This window comes from Vespula vulgaris, chromosome 20, assembly GCF_905475345.1.
Source record: "Vespula vulgaris chromosome 20, iyVesVulg1.1, whole genome shotgun sequence".
In the NCBI taxonomy this organism is placed as follows: Eukaryota; Metazoa; Arthropoda; class Insecta; order Hymenoptera; family Vespidae; genus Vespula; species Vespula vulgaris.
In genome coordinates, this window is record NC_066605.1 from 927501 (window position 1) to 944397 (window position 16897).

At 38.0% G+C, this 16897-nt stretch overlaps 1 protein-coding gene and 1 long non-coding RNA gene across 8 annotated transcripts in view; one reads left to right on the plus strand and one right to left on the minus strand.

Annotated features, from left to right (window-relative positions):
• Positions 1 to 16897, plus strand: part of LOC127071019 (hemicentin-1) — a 149446-nt gene that overhangs the window by 124045 nt on the left and 8504 nt on the right. Inside the window, exon 1 of one of the 7 annotated variants that reach the window (XM_051009774.1) lies at positions 12522 to 13504. The exons of the other annotated variants lie outside the window; for them this stretch is intronic. Coding sequence (XP_050865731.1) covers positions 13432 to 13504 — 73 coding nt within the window. The 5' untranslated portion in view covers positions 12522 to 13431. Of the gene's footprint in view, positions 1 to 12521; positions 13505 to 16897 lie in introns of those variants that run through there. 7 annotated transcript variants of the gene reach the window in all.
• Positions 1 to 16897, minus strand: part of LOC127071029 (uncharacterized) — a 70620-nt gene that overhangs the window by 36611 nt on the left and 17112 nt on the right. The gene's annotated exons all lie outside the window — the stretch shown is intronic.

The following is a 16897-nucleotide window of genomic DNA, read 5'->3' on the forward strand; positions in this document are numbered from 1 at the left end:
ATTTCATACGTCACGAATAACGAACGTTTCTCTCTACACGCTTTAATAGTATAATTTGACCTGATTTTCCTTTTAATCGATGCTTCCTTATCACGAACCCTGTAATCACGAATTTACGTTTACACGAACGAACTCCAGACAATGATTATTGTTATCGTGAATTTTTTTATTCTTAAATTAGAACGAATGGGAAATCGAATATTTTCGATCGAAACGAGTTCGTTAGGATCTTTCGATATATATTACACGATAAATAAAAAGTATCGATACATCGTTCGATTAATCGAGTTTTATATTGATAAGAAACGACGAAGTAATGATTTAGAATGTAAAAGTGCATCGGAATGGTCCATGAGCGAATAGAGTCGGGCCTGATCAGCAGGCCTCGGCACGAGCACGAGCACGAGCATAGTATACTACAAGGAGGGCCTTACGAAGCTATACACAGCGTTGCCAAACGTTTCCCGAGTGTGAAGATAAGAAAGAAGACATATGTGATTACGTTCAAACTACATAAGAGTTACCTAAGCGTTGTACTTTTTAAATTTGATAAACCAAATCGCATATATCGTTCAACAAAATAACAAGAGTAACGACATACGACCGAATTACAGCCAAATATCGTTGGTAAGAATAATTATTTACGGTACGGGTAACGTTCTAACTTATTATTAGAGAAAATGATAAGACGCTTGCAAAAGGGGTCAAAGTTCATGGACCTAACGAATCTCTTGAGAGAGTATCGAGAGCCTGATGATATCGTTTTGAAATACGTTTACTGGCTTTATGGAAAAGCCAGTTTCAGGGACTTTTAACGGTGTGAGCCAAAGGAAGCTGGTAGAAACGCAACGTTGCCAGTTCAAGAGGAGGAAGATGAAGGAGGAGGAGGAGGAGGAGGAGGAGGAGGAGGAGGAGGAGGAGGAGGAGGAGAAGGAGAAAGAGAAGAAGCAAGAGAAGGAGGAAAAGCAAAAGAAGAAGGAGAAAGAGAAGGAGAAGAGGCTGCGAGAGGTTCGAAGTCGGGACCACGTTGGATCTGGGACCATCTGCTGGCCCTCGGGGGCCTTGAATCTTTGATGGTCGCGTGACTCGGCAGCTACGGCAACGGCGGCAACAGCAGCCGCTTATTGCCGGTGAGCAGAGGCTGAGCCTTTCGTGCCTGGAGCTTCTACTACCTGGAGGGCTTTCTCTCTCTTCTTTCTCTCTCTCTCTCTCTCTCTCTCTCTCTCTCTCTCTCTCTTTCTCTATCTATCAATCTATCTCTGTCTCCGTAGCTCTCTCTTCCTCTCTCGCGTAACCGAGGTAAACGTTATTCCAATAAACGTGAGTTCGTGCTTCGTTTGAAGGAAATGAAATCAAAGATGTTTAGAGAAAACTAGTAACAATCTCCATTTTATCATTCTAGTGTGCTTAAACTCGATAATAAATCTATTTCTTAAATATGTGTGTGTGTGTGTGTGTGTGTGTGTATATGTTTTAGTTATAAATTTCTCTTCTTTTTATCGAAATGCCTAATTGTAAGCGTAATTTTCTTTCTTTCCCTTTTTCCTTTCTTCTTATATCGTAACTATATTATAAATCAATACGTCTGTGCGAGAAAGAAAGAAAGAAAGAAAGAAAGAAAGAAAAATGGAGAGCTTGTTCCAAAAGAAGAGAAGAGAAATTAGAGATTGAACTTTCTAAAGTACGAAGAGCAAAAAAGAAATCAGAAGACGGCGATCGTCAGATCGGTGACGTTAATAAATTCATCGAAAAGAGGTCGTATCCTCCGAAAATGAATTTTTCCATTTTAAAAGAGAGAGAGAGAGAGAGAGAGAGAGAGAGAGAGAAAGAGGTCAGTCACTTTATATTATAAAGTATGTTATATTCTTTTAACAAGTATCGAGTCAATATCTAAAGCAGACGAAGGTTCATTAGAAAAGGGTCACGTTTCGATCATCCTATTCAATAAACACAAACCTGACAGAAACTCCTCGTTCATCGATAACAATATCCAAGCTCTTAGTTATTTAGCTATTTTCTCTCTTCCTCCCTCTCTCTCTCTCTCTCTCTATCTATCTTTCTCTCTAACGAAAACGATGCCGACGTGCGAATTTGCTCGACGAAGATCGATCGATCGAACGAATTGGAAGGTTCGATTTCGAATTTCGATTTGAAAATGACGAGAGTGACGAGGCTTTAATTACGATTTATTTCTAGCTAAACGAAGCGTGATCGAGTATACTACTATCTCCTTCGTTTGGACAAATTGTATTATTCCGTTTCGCACGTTCGATCGGTTAAATCGATTTTACGTGAGTCAATGTTCGATCATTTGCGTGGATCGAGCGGTCGGTCGGTCGGACACTCGATCGTTCGATCGATAATTGGTCGATAATTCATCGAGAAAACTTAACGAGGCTCGGACGAACATGTGATAACGATGTGTTCTCCTTTCATGAAAAGATGATAAAGAAATAACACGGAAGAATGATCGCGATGAAGTAGGAAACGTTGAAACGTCCAGTCGACGTTCCAACGATTCTAAGAAGACAAAGTACTTTTTACTCTCTGCTCGACCGTTGTCCGCCATGGAAAAACTATGTGGATTATCAAGCGGAAGTGACGAATGGCAACGACTCGTCCGTGGAACGGTTTCACCATGGAGACCTCTTTGCCACCCTTCCAGACCGCCTCTCTTCCTCTCTCCGTCTCTCTGTATCTCACTGTATCTCTCAGAAAGAATGAACACAGAGGGAGAGGGAGAGAGAGAGAGAGAGAGAAACGTGATCTCGTTAGGACATCTTTTACTTGTTTTCTCGATCGCTCGACTAGACTTGAAAAGAAGTAAATAAAAACATTTGTTCTTTGTCTCATAATAAATAGACACAACGACCTTACGCACGTGTGTCGTAATAATACCCAAGATACATTGATAAGAAATTATATATATATATATACGTATAGATAACGATGTAGTAAAACGTAAATACGCATGTATGTATTGACTCTTGTGTCTCGCTGACTCATCCAGTCGTTATCTACGTAATGTAATCATTATTGAAACTTATATAATAACTTATAATATAATAATTATTAAAATTTATACTCCATAATAGCGATCTACGTAACAACAATAGAAATCGATCGATTGATTTCGACGCAACTTGGAACGGAATTTCGCTAATCGGAACGCAATTATTTTGGCCGCAATCATTTCTAGAACGGTAGGATTGAATGCTGGCGAAAACAGGTAAGCATCGATTAATATACAGTTCCAGAATTGTTGCCATTTAATCAAATGCATTTTCGACGGGCTTTCGATCCCAAACTGTTGGAGAATTTAGGATAGGGTAGCGTTATTAGGAAACGATTTATCGATACGGCAATTAGTTTAAATAGATATCGTTATACTTAGTAATATTAACAAACGAGACGAGAGGATTTACCTTAGAAAAATAAAGTCGCTCGAGAGATCCTTCGTAGCTGCCTTCGAGTCGAGTTAATTTTCTTAGAGAGTCTGTATCTTACGAGAGCTGGCCTCTTACTAAGATCCTTTTATCAACGATGTATGAATCAAATTGAGGACAACAAGAAGACAAGTAATTCCAAGAACTCTAAGGTTAAACAATGTCGAGAGCTAAAATGTTTATTTACGAAGTTAACCTCGGAAGGACTCGAAACGTCGCGTCAATGACTCGAGAAATCTATGGGTAGGTATTCATATAAACATACACGTGTATGTGTGTGTACGTGTATACGCATATACCTATACGCATTCATCTTTTTTCTCCTAAAGTTTGTTTTTCCCTTGTCGATACATAGATCAACAACACGAGCGAGCTTTTTACCACTCTCTTTTTCTCTCTCTCTCTCTCTCTCTTTCTCTGTCTCTCTTTCTTTCTTTCTCTGAATTCTTTCCATCAATCTTAATATACTCGTAGAGTGCGATAAAGCAAGGAAATAAGGGTATATATACAAGTGTTGCCAAGTTTGCCACCTACTCGACTGATTTGCCACTATTATTTTTCCCTTCTGGCATAAAGTACTCTCTATCTGGCACGTCTAACGGTATTATACTATGTACGTAAGACTCTTGTTTCACTTGAAATTTTGCCACGAAAAGGGAAACAATGAATGATTACATTAGTACCATTGAAATTTTAAACGTTCTTATTTCTGCTTTAACAGGGTAAAGGAAAAAGAAAAGATAAAAGGAAAGAAAAGAATAATTCTCTCGTCGCTAATGAAAAACATGAGGGAAAGAGAGAGAGAGAAAGAGAGAAAGGAAGAGAGAGAAAGAATAAGACAAATTGTTAACTCGTGTGTAAAAGAAGATGGTCGATTTATCTTTAGACGAAATAAGCAAAAATATCAAATAACGTTCGTTGGAGACGTTATACGATTTATCATACGTACATACATACTTCTCTTCCAAAGCTTGTCAAAGAGCATAATTCAAGAAAATCAGGAAAATCTCAAGATGGTTCCTTGAGCGACAAAACTTGCAATTAGTCAAAGTTACTCACGAATATATATATATATATATATATATATATATATATATATATAATTGTATAGCCCAGTTAGTCTGTTAACAAAATTGTCTACTAATTCGATAACGACTCGGTGAGTGAGATAGACACAAGAGCCATCGTATTCGAAAGTTCAAAGTAATACTGAGGACCTTAATACTTAGACTTGTCATAGATAGGTATATACCTACATATATATACGCGTGTTTATATGTATGCGTGTATACGTTAAAATGGAAATAGAGAAGAGAAGAGAAGAGAAGAGAAGAGAAGAGAAGAGAAGAGAAGAGAAGAGAAGAAGAGAAGATCCTCGTAGTCGTGGGGTCAAAAGGACCTGCTAGGGTAATGAACCGAGTACGACGGCGATAATGAGTCGCCGGCACGAATATTTATGCGGCAGCTTCGTGGCACTCGAGTAAGCATCGCTCGTTGCGCTTATCGTGTTCGCGCTATCGCTGCCATGAATGCGAGGTTGGTCTAAAAAGAAAGAGAGAGAGAGAGAGAGAAAGGAAGAAGAAGAAAGAGAGAGAGAGAGAGAGACAGACGGAGAGAAAAAGAGAAAGGTGTATTTGAATACATACATAGACATCTACGATACATGAACATATACGTACAACTAACGCGTGTCTGCAATACGTGTACATATATGTACATCTAACACGTTTCCACAATACGTGTACATATACGTACATTTAACGCATATCTGCAATTGAAATACGTATACTTGTGCAATTTGAGCATGTGTATATATATATATATATATATATATATATATATATGTACATCTGCAATTCGAATGTACTTAGAGACCTTTCTCTTTCTCTTTTCTTCTCATTCTCTTTCTTTTTTTTCCTCTTCTTGTTCTTCATCTTTCCTTTTTTTGCTTATTTCCTTTCTTCTTCCTCCTTCTTGTGCTTTTTTCTTTTCTTTCCTAACGATCAAGCGATCCAAATTCCCTGAGTGAGAAAAGGCCGTAGAAAAGGGCGTTCGTTTGCCTTCGCAATCAACGTAAGCAAAGAGAGACCTTACAAGGGCTCGCTCCTTTCTCATTTCTAATCCTTTTCGGAAAGGTTGCTTTTATCGAATTTGTCTGTCTGTACCTACGTATCATTATCGTAAAACAGGTGAAATAGATAGACGAAGAGAGAGAGAGAGAGAGAGAGGAAAGATAGAGGAAGATAGAAAACACATTGGTAAATTCAAAGTTACGTTCGTAGAACAATTTGGAAACTACGAGAAGCTCGTGATCGAGAAAATCCGTTGAGAACGTCGCTCGTGATTAGCTGTAAATCGCCAGTGTTCGACAATATCGAGTTTATGAACTTTCGGATAAATGGAATAAGCAGATTAACAGAAGCGAAATCCCAACTTTGATAACACCACTTCGCAAGAGGATGGTCCTTCATAACATTTTCATGGAATCCGCCGAATCAATCGGTTTCTATCGATCGAGGAAAAAGATTTGCACATGAAACTGTTTAAAAAAATTATTACTCTTACGTATCGATCGAACAACCGAAGAAAAGAAAATAATTTATTGAAATATTAAAATATAATCTCGAAACTTAAATAATAAGGGATCACGTTGATCTAACCATCCGATTGTTTCGACTAGATACATGCACTTGTTCACGCTGAAAACACGAGTTGAACGAATCTAGATCTTATCTCAACGGCGAAATCAACAACAAACGTCTAATCTTCTAGAAAAGAGACACGGATGATACGGATACGAGAGTTGTCTCGTATGCATAACGTCGTTGCTTACGCTTGCTAACGTTTATGTTTGCGTTTATGTATCCATGTTGTCTGCCAAAGCGTATACGGATTTCTCTTGCAGAAATCTCTCTCTCTCTCTCTCTCTATCTATCTATCTCTATCTCTATCTCACTCTAACTTGGCTCATTCGGCCTAACGGGTTCGCTTTGGCTCTACGATGTGGGTCATACTTGATGCCGGAAGGGCATACCTTGCGATTGCTTACCGTCATACACACATACATTCAGAAATATGTACACATAACTAGGAGAGAGGGTCAAAGGGTGAGAGGGTGAGAGAGAGAGAGAGAGAGAGCTTGTTTATTGGCATGACAAGGGACGGGAATCGACACGACCTGCGGCTTAATTCTTGATCGGACACGCAACTGCAACGACGATTTCACTATCGTTAGACCAAACGACGAGATCATGAACAATCAATGACGATGATGATGGCACGGAACAGATAATTCAAATATTCATACGATCTGATAACGCCGATGTAGTTTCGATAAATTATCCATAGTTTCGACTATAAGCTATTTGATCTTTCTATTTATCTTTTATTTTCTTTTCTTGTTTCTATCCTCCTTCTTTTATCTTTTTTTATTTTTTTATTATTATCTTCATTCGTTCGGAGAGAAACGAGAGAGAACAAAAGACGTTTAAGTGGCAAACGATCCTTTCCAAACGTCATGGTTTTAACTGGAATAGGAAAAAGCTAATTGCATCCGGCGAACTATCCCGATGTGCGTTTGGGAGAAAAAAAAAGAAGAAAAAAAAAAAGAAAAAAAGAAAGAAAGGATCGATGGTAAAGCAATGCTCCTCGTTTCGAAGGTTCGTCGTGTGCCTTCTCCAATCGTATCTAACGGGACAATCCGAGCAAATTGAATTACTCGTTTGTCGTGAGTAAGTAAAGGTCTTCGACGGCCATTACGAGGCGTTCGTGCGTTAAGAGGAAGAGAAAGAGAAAGATGAACAGGATAGATAAAGATAGATATAGATTCAGATATTTAGAGAGAGAGAGAGAGAGAGAGACAGGAGGAGGAAGACACTGGGAAAGTGGGAGGTAGGCGGGAGATAGGTGGGAGGTAGGTAGATAGGAGGGAGAAGGAAATGGAAGCTCGCTTATGCTGTCGTATTTACGTAAAATGCTCGAGATATATAGGATCGAAGATCATCGATGATTAAAGGCGACGTGACTCGATGACAATCACGTTCCGAATTGCATCGTTCTACCTGTAGTCTATCTATACCGTTCTCTATCTATCTACCTCTCACTCTCTCTCTCTCTCTCTCTCTCTCTCTCTCTGTATCTCTGTCACTCTGGGATTAGCATTAACGAACCGTGTCAACCCCGAAGACCATTGAGAACCGTAAACCTCGGAATCAGAATCGACATCGGCTTATTTCATTTAGATCTACCAAATGGAGATAACGTTTGTTTCATTAAATTTATGCATATATATATATATATATCTTTTGTATCAGTTTAAAAAAATTTATAATGAAAATAGAAAAGAGGATTGGTACGATAACGAACGTACAATTATTTTCTCCTCGTTAACTTTGTACTACTTTCTTTTAGACATAGTTTCACCGATTGTTTTAAAGTTCCTACGTGAAAAATCTCATTAATCTCTCTCTCTCTCTCTCTCTCTCCCACCCTCCCTCTCTCTTTTTTTCTCTCTCTCTTTCTCTCTCTGGGAAGAGTAGATATTTTTTTCGTCAATAGATATATTTGTCCAACATCACATGTACATACGCATATGTATATATATATATCCTATATATCTAAAGTTTGCTTTTATAAACTACCAACGTAGTAGTTTGATCGTTATATTTTTTTTTTGTATCGCAGAATAAAGAAAAACATTAACGTTGATATAAACGTAGAAGGAGAGAGAATGAAAAAAAAAGAGAACGAGAGAGAGAGAGAGAGACAATGGAAAAATTTGTAAACGTCGATCGTGCTGATCTAAAATTCGAACACACGTGTCAGAGAAAGAAAGAGAGAGAACGAGAGAGAACGAGAGAGACAGAGACAAAAAAAGAGAGTAAAAGAGAGAGGGAAAGAGAAAAAGAGAGAGAAACAAAAAGAGAGTAAAAGAGAGAGAGAGAGAGAGAGAGAGAGACAAGAGAGGGAGTGAGAACGTTGCATTTTCAACGGCACGTCTCGCCATGTATTTTCGCGTGGTGCCCTAATTACGAATGCGTGTTTCGCGGGAATCGTCTATGTATTTATACGCTCGGCACCGAGCAAACGGTTTTAGCACCCAACAACGACGAGCCGAGGCCGTTTCTGCGGAGACAAACGATCATTTTCAATAGCGAGAGAACAGAACTTTCTCGCCTTTCAAACGTATGCCAGGAAAATTTCTGTCTTTATATAGTAGTAGCTATATCAGCTCGTACGAATTTTAATGTCGTTTATTTTATCGTCTAATCGATATATATACATTTTTTTTAATTTAATTTATTCCATTTAATAATCAATTTTCCGCACAACTTAATACATTTAACTTTCTTCGTACTACCTTTTTAAAAGCAGTATTTTTGCACAAAATTTATATGCTCGATTTCATTTTTTTATTATCGTTATTAATTAATTACAATTTCAAATAAAATCGAACGAAATCCAATAGGGAGATACTATATTTATTTTCTAATTTCGATTTAAGTTCGACTCTATTCTTATGATCGATCAAATAACGTATAAAGATGATCGGAGATAAAACGGAGAAGAACGAAAAAAGGAGCAAAAAGAATGTGAATGATTCTACGAAAAGTAAGAGTCTCCTTGAAAAAAATCTACTTCTCGCCCCTTTCTCCCGGTTACCAAAAAAAAAAAGAAGAAAAAAGATATACTTTCTAAACTCGACTTAATATCACTTTCGTTCGTGCGTACGCGCTTTCGAAAATACATTTCGTTCGTTTGCAGCAACGCGTCTGGAATTCGAAAAGAAAGAGGGACAAAGAGAAAGAGAGAGAGAGAGAGAGAACGCGTCTGCTGCGTTCCGTACGAAATAGAAAAGAAACGCGAGAAGGAGCAGAAGGAAAAGAAGGAGGAGGATGAGGATGAAGAGGAGGAGGAGAAAGAGGAGGAGGAGGACGCGACAGATGGTCCAAAGTTCGATTTTCAGGTAGCGAAGCAAATCGGAAGCGAAGGAGCGAGACACCTGCTCCGTTCGAGATGGAGAAGCCAGGACTCATCGAGAAGGAACCTGGACCAAAGAGAACAAAAAATTCGATTCGAAGAAGAGAAGAAAAAGAGGAGGAGGAGGAGGAGAAATTTTTGATATCAAATCCTCCACGTGTAATAATTTCTACGAGTCTTTTAATTCTATAAAGTGATATTTCTATCGTTCGAAATTTATCAATGAAGGAAGGAGTCTATGAACATAGCTATTCAATGATTTCCGATGTGTCGACGAATGAATGAAATACGAATATAGTCCATCAATGATTTCCAATCTGTCAACGAACGTACGAGTCTACGAAATATTTCGTCAACGATTTCTGACGTATTAATCGAATTACAACGTCCATACTTGTCGATTGATGAAAACTTTAATATTTATTCGAATCATCGTCAATGGATTCGTATTATGAATAATCGACGAGCCACTCGATAGAACAATTTTCACGTTAGAAATGAAATTTTAAATGACAATAACGAAAGATTGATCCATTCCAAAAGTATGAAAATTTAATACCACCGAATAAATTTAATCGTACGATACGATTAACATTTGCGAGAGATAAAAAAAAAAGAAAAAGAAAAAAGAAAAGAATAAAAGAGGACAAAGAAAAATTTGATGATAAATTGCGATCGATAATGAAATATTACAATCGGATTGCAATCGTTAATGATTAATGCGACGAGATATTTCTCTGTCGCAGCCAACATTGCATATAATAACGATATCGTTGACTTATTAACGTCCACGTATCCTTGTAACGCTCTATCGCTATCGACGAATTTTAACTGGTAGTACATAATACAGTAGTACAGTGGTTGTAACGAAGTAACATAGTAGAGGGATAAGAAAATGTGAAAGAGTAAGACCGAGAAGAAAAGAAGAGAAACGTAGTTTGCAAGCCGCTTTATCCGAATGAAATTCGCGTGTCACGACTACGTTTGTCGAGGTTAGCTGCTGCTTTTCGAGTCGTCAGATAAAGAAGTCTTCTCGTGGAGAATATCGCAGAAAGAGAGAGAGAGAGAGAAAGAGAGAGAATACCACCGTACGTCGTTCTTCGGTTCGAGACGTCTCATAGATCAGGATAAGGACTAAATGTGTCATTAGAATTTTTCATCGTGTCGAGGACGAGAGATCGATCGTCTTCCGAGGCGATAAAAACGATTTTAAAGAGTCCTCGACGTTCGTCAAATCGACGAAAGAAAATTCCTACATGCTTCCACGTTCCTCTAATAATTTTCTAATTTTTAAATGAACGTGATAGAACCGAAAAAGAAGGAAAAGAAGAAGAAGAAGAAGAAACGAGAAAAAGAGAAAGAAAAGTCGAATATGAAGTATAAAAAAAAAAAAAAGAGGAGGAAAAGGAAAAGAAAAACCTAGATACACGTACGCACGTACTTACGTGTATCTACTCCAAACCTCTTTTTTGAAATCTAATCTCTTAGAACGAGTCTAGGTTTTACGGTATTGCATCGGAACATGAACGTAGTCGCGTCATCGGGATTTTCCAATCGGTACAGAGAACTAAAAGGGCTGAATGCGCAATATGAATACGGTATTAGTAGAATCATAGGGCCTGTTTATGATTTGTATAGGCCGATTGAGTACAAGATCCGTCGTGTGACGGGAATGTAATAGGCATACGGACAAAGTACGCCAATAGGATGAAGCCATGTGTACGGCATTGACGCCCTGTGCGTTATACTCTACAATGTACATACATACATATATGTACATGTATATACAAATATACATATACATATATATGTATGTGTATGTATGTACGTATGTTTGTATGTATGTATATATATATATATCTGTTGATATAAATATATATATATATATATTATATATAGGAGAAAGACATATATAGAGCGTTAGTATATTCCAGATAGAAGCGGCAAAGTGCGAAAGGCAGAGAGACTCGCGGATTTGCACGCTCGCGAATCCTTTTGAGCTCGGTTTCACCCTTCGCAAATACGGCATATCCGAACGTCGACTTCCTAGAAGCGAATTGTGACAGAATTCCGCAACAGGAATCGATAAGCGACGATAAAAGTAGAGGAGAGAAGCGTATGAAAGCTCTTTTGATTTCTCTTTAGCATCTACATATGTACCTACCTGTCAGAGTTTTCAATAATAAACATTACTTTAACCTTTTCAGAATCGATTTTCCAACAGAAAAGCTGAATATATATATATATATATATATATATATATATATATATACATACATGGCAAAATGCACGATAAGAATCTTAGAAAGTCACAGTAAAAATTGTCACGTTTTCCCATCGATATTACTTCTACCCTTTTTAGGAAGAATCGATACTCCATGTCGAAAGGACACGGACGAATGGAAATAGAAGAATTTGCTGTTAGGAATTTCGTGAAAATTTTTTCCCTTGGAAAAAAAAGAAGAAACGAGAAAAAAAGAAAGAAAGGAAGAACTTACGGCAAAATTGTCACGTTTCTCGAATATCGAAATTTCCATTCCGAAATTCGACTTCCTACTGATCCTCGACGGATATTCATAGGTTAACAGTCATTCTAATCTCATCTTCCGCCCTTCACCAAAAAGAACCGAAACGGAGTACAAGGCACGAAGGGCCATGGGCAGGTTTCGGTATAGAGAAAGAGAGAGAACGGAAAAAAGGTAAGGAAAAAAAGAGAGAAAGAAAAAAAAAGAAAAAAAATATATAAAAGGGAGGGCAGACGGTCCCTCGGGCCTAGCCTTAGGGAGAAAGAACCACCTGCCCTGGCGAGATCCCCTCCCCCACTTATTCGAAGTACGGAAGAGAAGGCCCTAAGCTTCCTTGCCCTTACACCAGACTGCGCTATCAACGTTGAAAATGATCGCAACCGTCGTCGTTTCATGGGGCCTACAGAACTTGCCGGGACCAAAGAAAATGTGTAAGAGAGAGAGAGAGAGAGAGACAGAGAGAGGGAAAGAGAGAGAGATGGAATACTATGCGCGCGAACAACGGCTGTCGTTCTACCGAGAAGGGAGGGACGGTGAGAAACGGTGGGGGGTTGCAACGGCAGCGCACGACCCCACGCTCAGTTGCCGTGCGACCGTCGAGAGGTGCGCATTGCTTCGAACTATCTTGAATTTTTTTCGCTCTCTCTCTCTCTCTTTTTCTCTCTCTTTTTCTCTCTCCTCTGTCCCTTTTTCTATCCCTTTTTCTCTGTCCATCTCTGTCCGTTTAGCATCCTTTAGTGCGATTTTTTATTTCCCTTAAATCACGAGAGAAGACGTTATTTATATATATATATATATATAATTTTATATATATAAATTTTGTTTTTATTTATTGGATAAAGATTCAGAGGAATTTTATGGTGAAAGTTAAAGAGATAATTCCTAGTGTGTGTGTGCGCGTACGTGCATGCGTACGTACGTGCGCGTGTGTGTGTATATACATATATATATATACATATATGTATCTTGTGTGGTCGTGCGTACGAAGGGATCTCTCAACACAAGTTGGATTTCGTTTTAATTCTGGATTATATTTTAATGATCACTACGACCATGTGATCGTGAAAAAGAACGAGTTCGAAGGTGGAGAGGTAGAGTGTCCTTAAGGATTGTGCGAAAGAAAGTGCAGATAAAAGGAGAGAAGGGGAAAAGGAAAAAAAATTAAAGAAAAAGGATAGGTGAATGTGGTGCAAGATCGAAGCAATGAGATCGAGATCAACGTGTGTTCTCGGATCGAAGGTGAAAGTTCGATTCGATTTGTGTAAACGTGTGGTACAATCGTCGAAATAAAAAAGATATATATATATATATTCATATTCAACGAAAAGATTACGTGTGAAGATAGTGAATAAAAAAAAAGAAAGAGAAAAGAAGAAAGAGAGAAGAAAAGAAGAAGAAGAAAAAGTAATAGTGTATACGCGATTGCTATCGTTTTTCATTCAAACTTTGATTTTTTTTTTCTCAAAGAGGATCTCTTCGATATGGATAAGCGTGCCTTCAGGATTACGCGGAGCACACGGATAGCGGTGCTGCACATTTTACTTCTGTGCAGTGGTGAGTATATCCGGAACGTTCGCACTTTTCATTAGACTAATAATATTTAATAATGCAGTTATACGCATACATATATACATATATAATATACGTATACAATATAATTAGAGAATACTACTTTGTTGCCGAATAAGAATAAATTCATTCGTACGTTTCGTATTGTAAAAAATCTCTGAATAATAATAATTACTATCGTTATTATTATTTATCGATGACGTTATAATGTTATTCCTCTTATATAAAAATATTTCTCATGGTTAGTTCTCTAATAAAAAAGGTACAAACTCGAAGGACGAATTTAAAGTGAAAAAGCGAACGATTTTTTAAAGAGAACCTAATGAACATTAACGAAGAATGAAAATCAAAAATAAATCAAATAGGGCCGTGAAAATTGATCGTTCTGTTCGCGCATATCAATGAAGTCGTTACCACGTGACGTGACGTACTCAACGTATATACTCTCAATGTATCTACTAGGTACTACACGCAACTGAGATGCAACCGCGCGTAACGTACCTCTTTTTTGTCTTTTTTTTTTTCCTTTTTATTTTTTCCGCGAGTCAACGCTTTCGTAAATGCGGAATGACCGATGCGTGTGATAACGGGGGAGAGTGGGGTGGCGGGGGGTGAGAACAGCTCGCTTCGTTTCATCGCGTTACATTTTCAGTGTACTCAAATGATCGAGGTCAATATAACTAGCGCGGATTATATCGAGATGGTGCGATAAGCAAAACGAATTTTTTTTATTTCCCTTTTTTCGTCCACAAAAAATCTTTTAACGTAGAGAGATAAAGTCGTTCGAACGAAAAAGTTCTAACAATCGCTAGATTAAATAAACGGGATGAACGATATGAATTTAATGCGATAATTAGAATTTTTCTACTTTTATTTAGTTACTTATTTATTTGTTTGTCTTAATTCTCAACTCGATTATTAATCGACGAAGCGTGAAATTATGTCTGGAATATTATAATACTTACAACGGTATAAATTTCGATTATGATTTATTCGACTTTCTCTTTAAGTATGGTATTATCGGATACGCGATTAGAACACCGTCGAAGCATTAGGAGTTTCGTTGGTAATGTTCCTAAACTATACGTGCGTACGTCATGAAACCCAAATTTTCTCCCTCTCTCTCTCTCTCTCCCTCTCGTCCTTTCCTCATAGCGATTAAATCTAAACTGCTGTAATAGGATAACGGTATAAGACGATAATAATAATTCTATCATTTTGATAATTTTGTTGGCGCCAATGATTCCTTTGAAATTTTTTATAACATCGATGACGGTGTCTCGAAGTTGGCGAACGATCGATGTCAACGGTTTCGACTTTCGCAAAGCTCCTTCGAAGAGAGTAAAGCGAATAAAACGAGATCGATCGGTCGTATGAAACTCGATGATGCGTCGTCTTCGAGTAGATATCCCGCTTATTTCTGTCGTATTAACGCCATCGTCCCTTTCCATCGTATACGATATCACGTAAACATCGATTGCATAAACAGAAATTTCAGCGTCGACAGAGTTTCATAATTTTTCAAATTAAGCAAGCGTCTCGTGTTCCGGTTTTTTTCTGTTCCTTTTTCGTCCATTTTTTTCTCTTTTCTTTAAATACAAAACCGTTCTAATATCCTAAATAAAAAAAAAAAAAATAATATACGAAGATACGTTTTCATTCGCTTCATTGATGATTATAATACGTATTGAAATGAATGTGCACGTATGAATCGTTTGGTTAAAAATGAAATAGAGAATATAATTGAAAAGGTGAGAGGATAAAGAAACATAAAGATTTATCTTGGAAAGTGTTATAGATTTTAATAAAAGATTATCTTCTACTTTGTAATAGAAAAAAAAAGAAAGAAAAAAGAAAAGAAAGAAGAAGAAGAAGGAGACAGGAAGGATTAAAGTAGAGTAAGTTCTTAAAGGTCAGACCGGAGGTATCTCAGGAGGTCCTTCTTTTTCGAGATAAAGACGATCGGTGGTCCGGTCGAGCGATTCTGTTATCGGTAAATACGATGGCATAGAATACGACTCCGGTAGCGAAGTAAGTTATGCGACGAACGACTCGACTTATCGCGAATCGCGAGGCAGAGTTTCGTGCTGACCGAAGTCCGGCAAACGGAAGTACGATTTACGATGTTATACCCACTTTATACTTAACGTTCGTTCGTTCGTTCGTTCGTTCGTGTGTGTCCTAGGAAATCATAAATTTCGAATCAACGTTCGAACGAGTCTCTCGAGTAAATCCGCAGGATTATCTCGCGAGATGCGTCGCGACGTCAATGAGGCAACATGAACAGTGATTCTCAACATATCTATCGGGGATGTATCCAACCTGTTCGAATTTTTGTGAAGAAAAAAAAAAACAAAAAGTAACGAAATCGATAAGGCGCGAAAAAATCTGTTGTAAATAACTTTAGGTTTCTTCGTGTCATCGCGAAAAAAAAAGATAAGTTAAAAACGCGTTAAAGCAAAATGCTTCATCGTTTTATGAAATTCGCGAACGCATAAAGCAAAGTTTATGTCACTTTACCGAGGGCGCATCCTGCGCGAAATCATAAATTCCGAATCAAAGTTCGAACGAGTCTCGGGGGCTCGTCTCTGCGAAGGAAAGTCAAAATTATGTTACGTGCATGGGTGTTGGCGTGTCGCGAACGTGAAATACGATACCAGGAAAGATGCATATATTCATAAGGGTCAAACCTTTACTTTGTTTTTATACACACAAATTTACCATATTATAATATTAAAATGAAAGAGAAAAGAAGAGAGAGAGAGAGAGAGAGAGAGAGAGAGAGAAACGTTGTAAGGAAATTATCAAACGCGTGAGAATGTAATATTATATTTAAAAGAAAAATTGTCTCCGACCGTTCGAATTAAAATGATATTGATAAAAAATGGGAAAGACGAGATTCGCCGTAAGAAAACCGATTTTTCTTCGATCTTGGCTCGAACGAGAAGAAGCGTAAAACGCAAGGAAAGCTATCCGTCTTGAAGCTCGAACATAAAGTAAAGAAAAACGTACGTCTCGTTGCCCGAAGCGTTTTGTATTCTCCTAACCGGCTCAAGAACGAACCAATGAACGTACGAATGAACGTACGAACGAACGTACGAACGAACGAACGAACGAACGAACGAACGAACGAACGAACGAAAGAACGAACGAACGTCGTACGATCGCTGATGCCACGCTATGCACTTTTTCTCTTCGGTTAAAGAAGGCGCGCGCGCGCTAATGACGCGAAACGGAATGAAGTTCGATAAGATGCTTTCCTACAGTATCGCGAAAAACTTCTAACTGGATACGACATAAGTTTCCACCGAGTTTCAACCTGGAACCTTTTCAATGAAAGAGAAAGAGAGAGAGAGAGAGAGAGAGAGAGAGTAACTT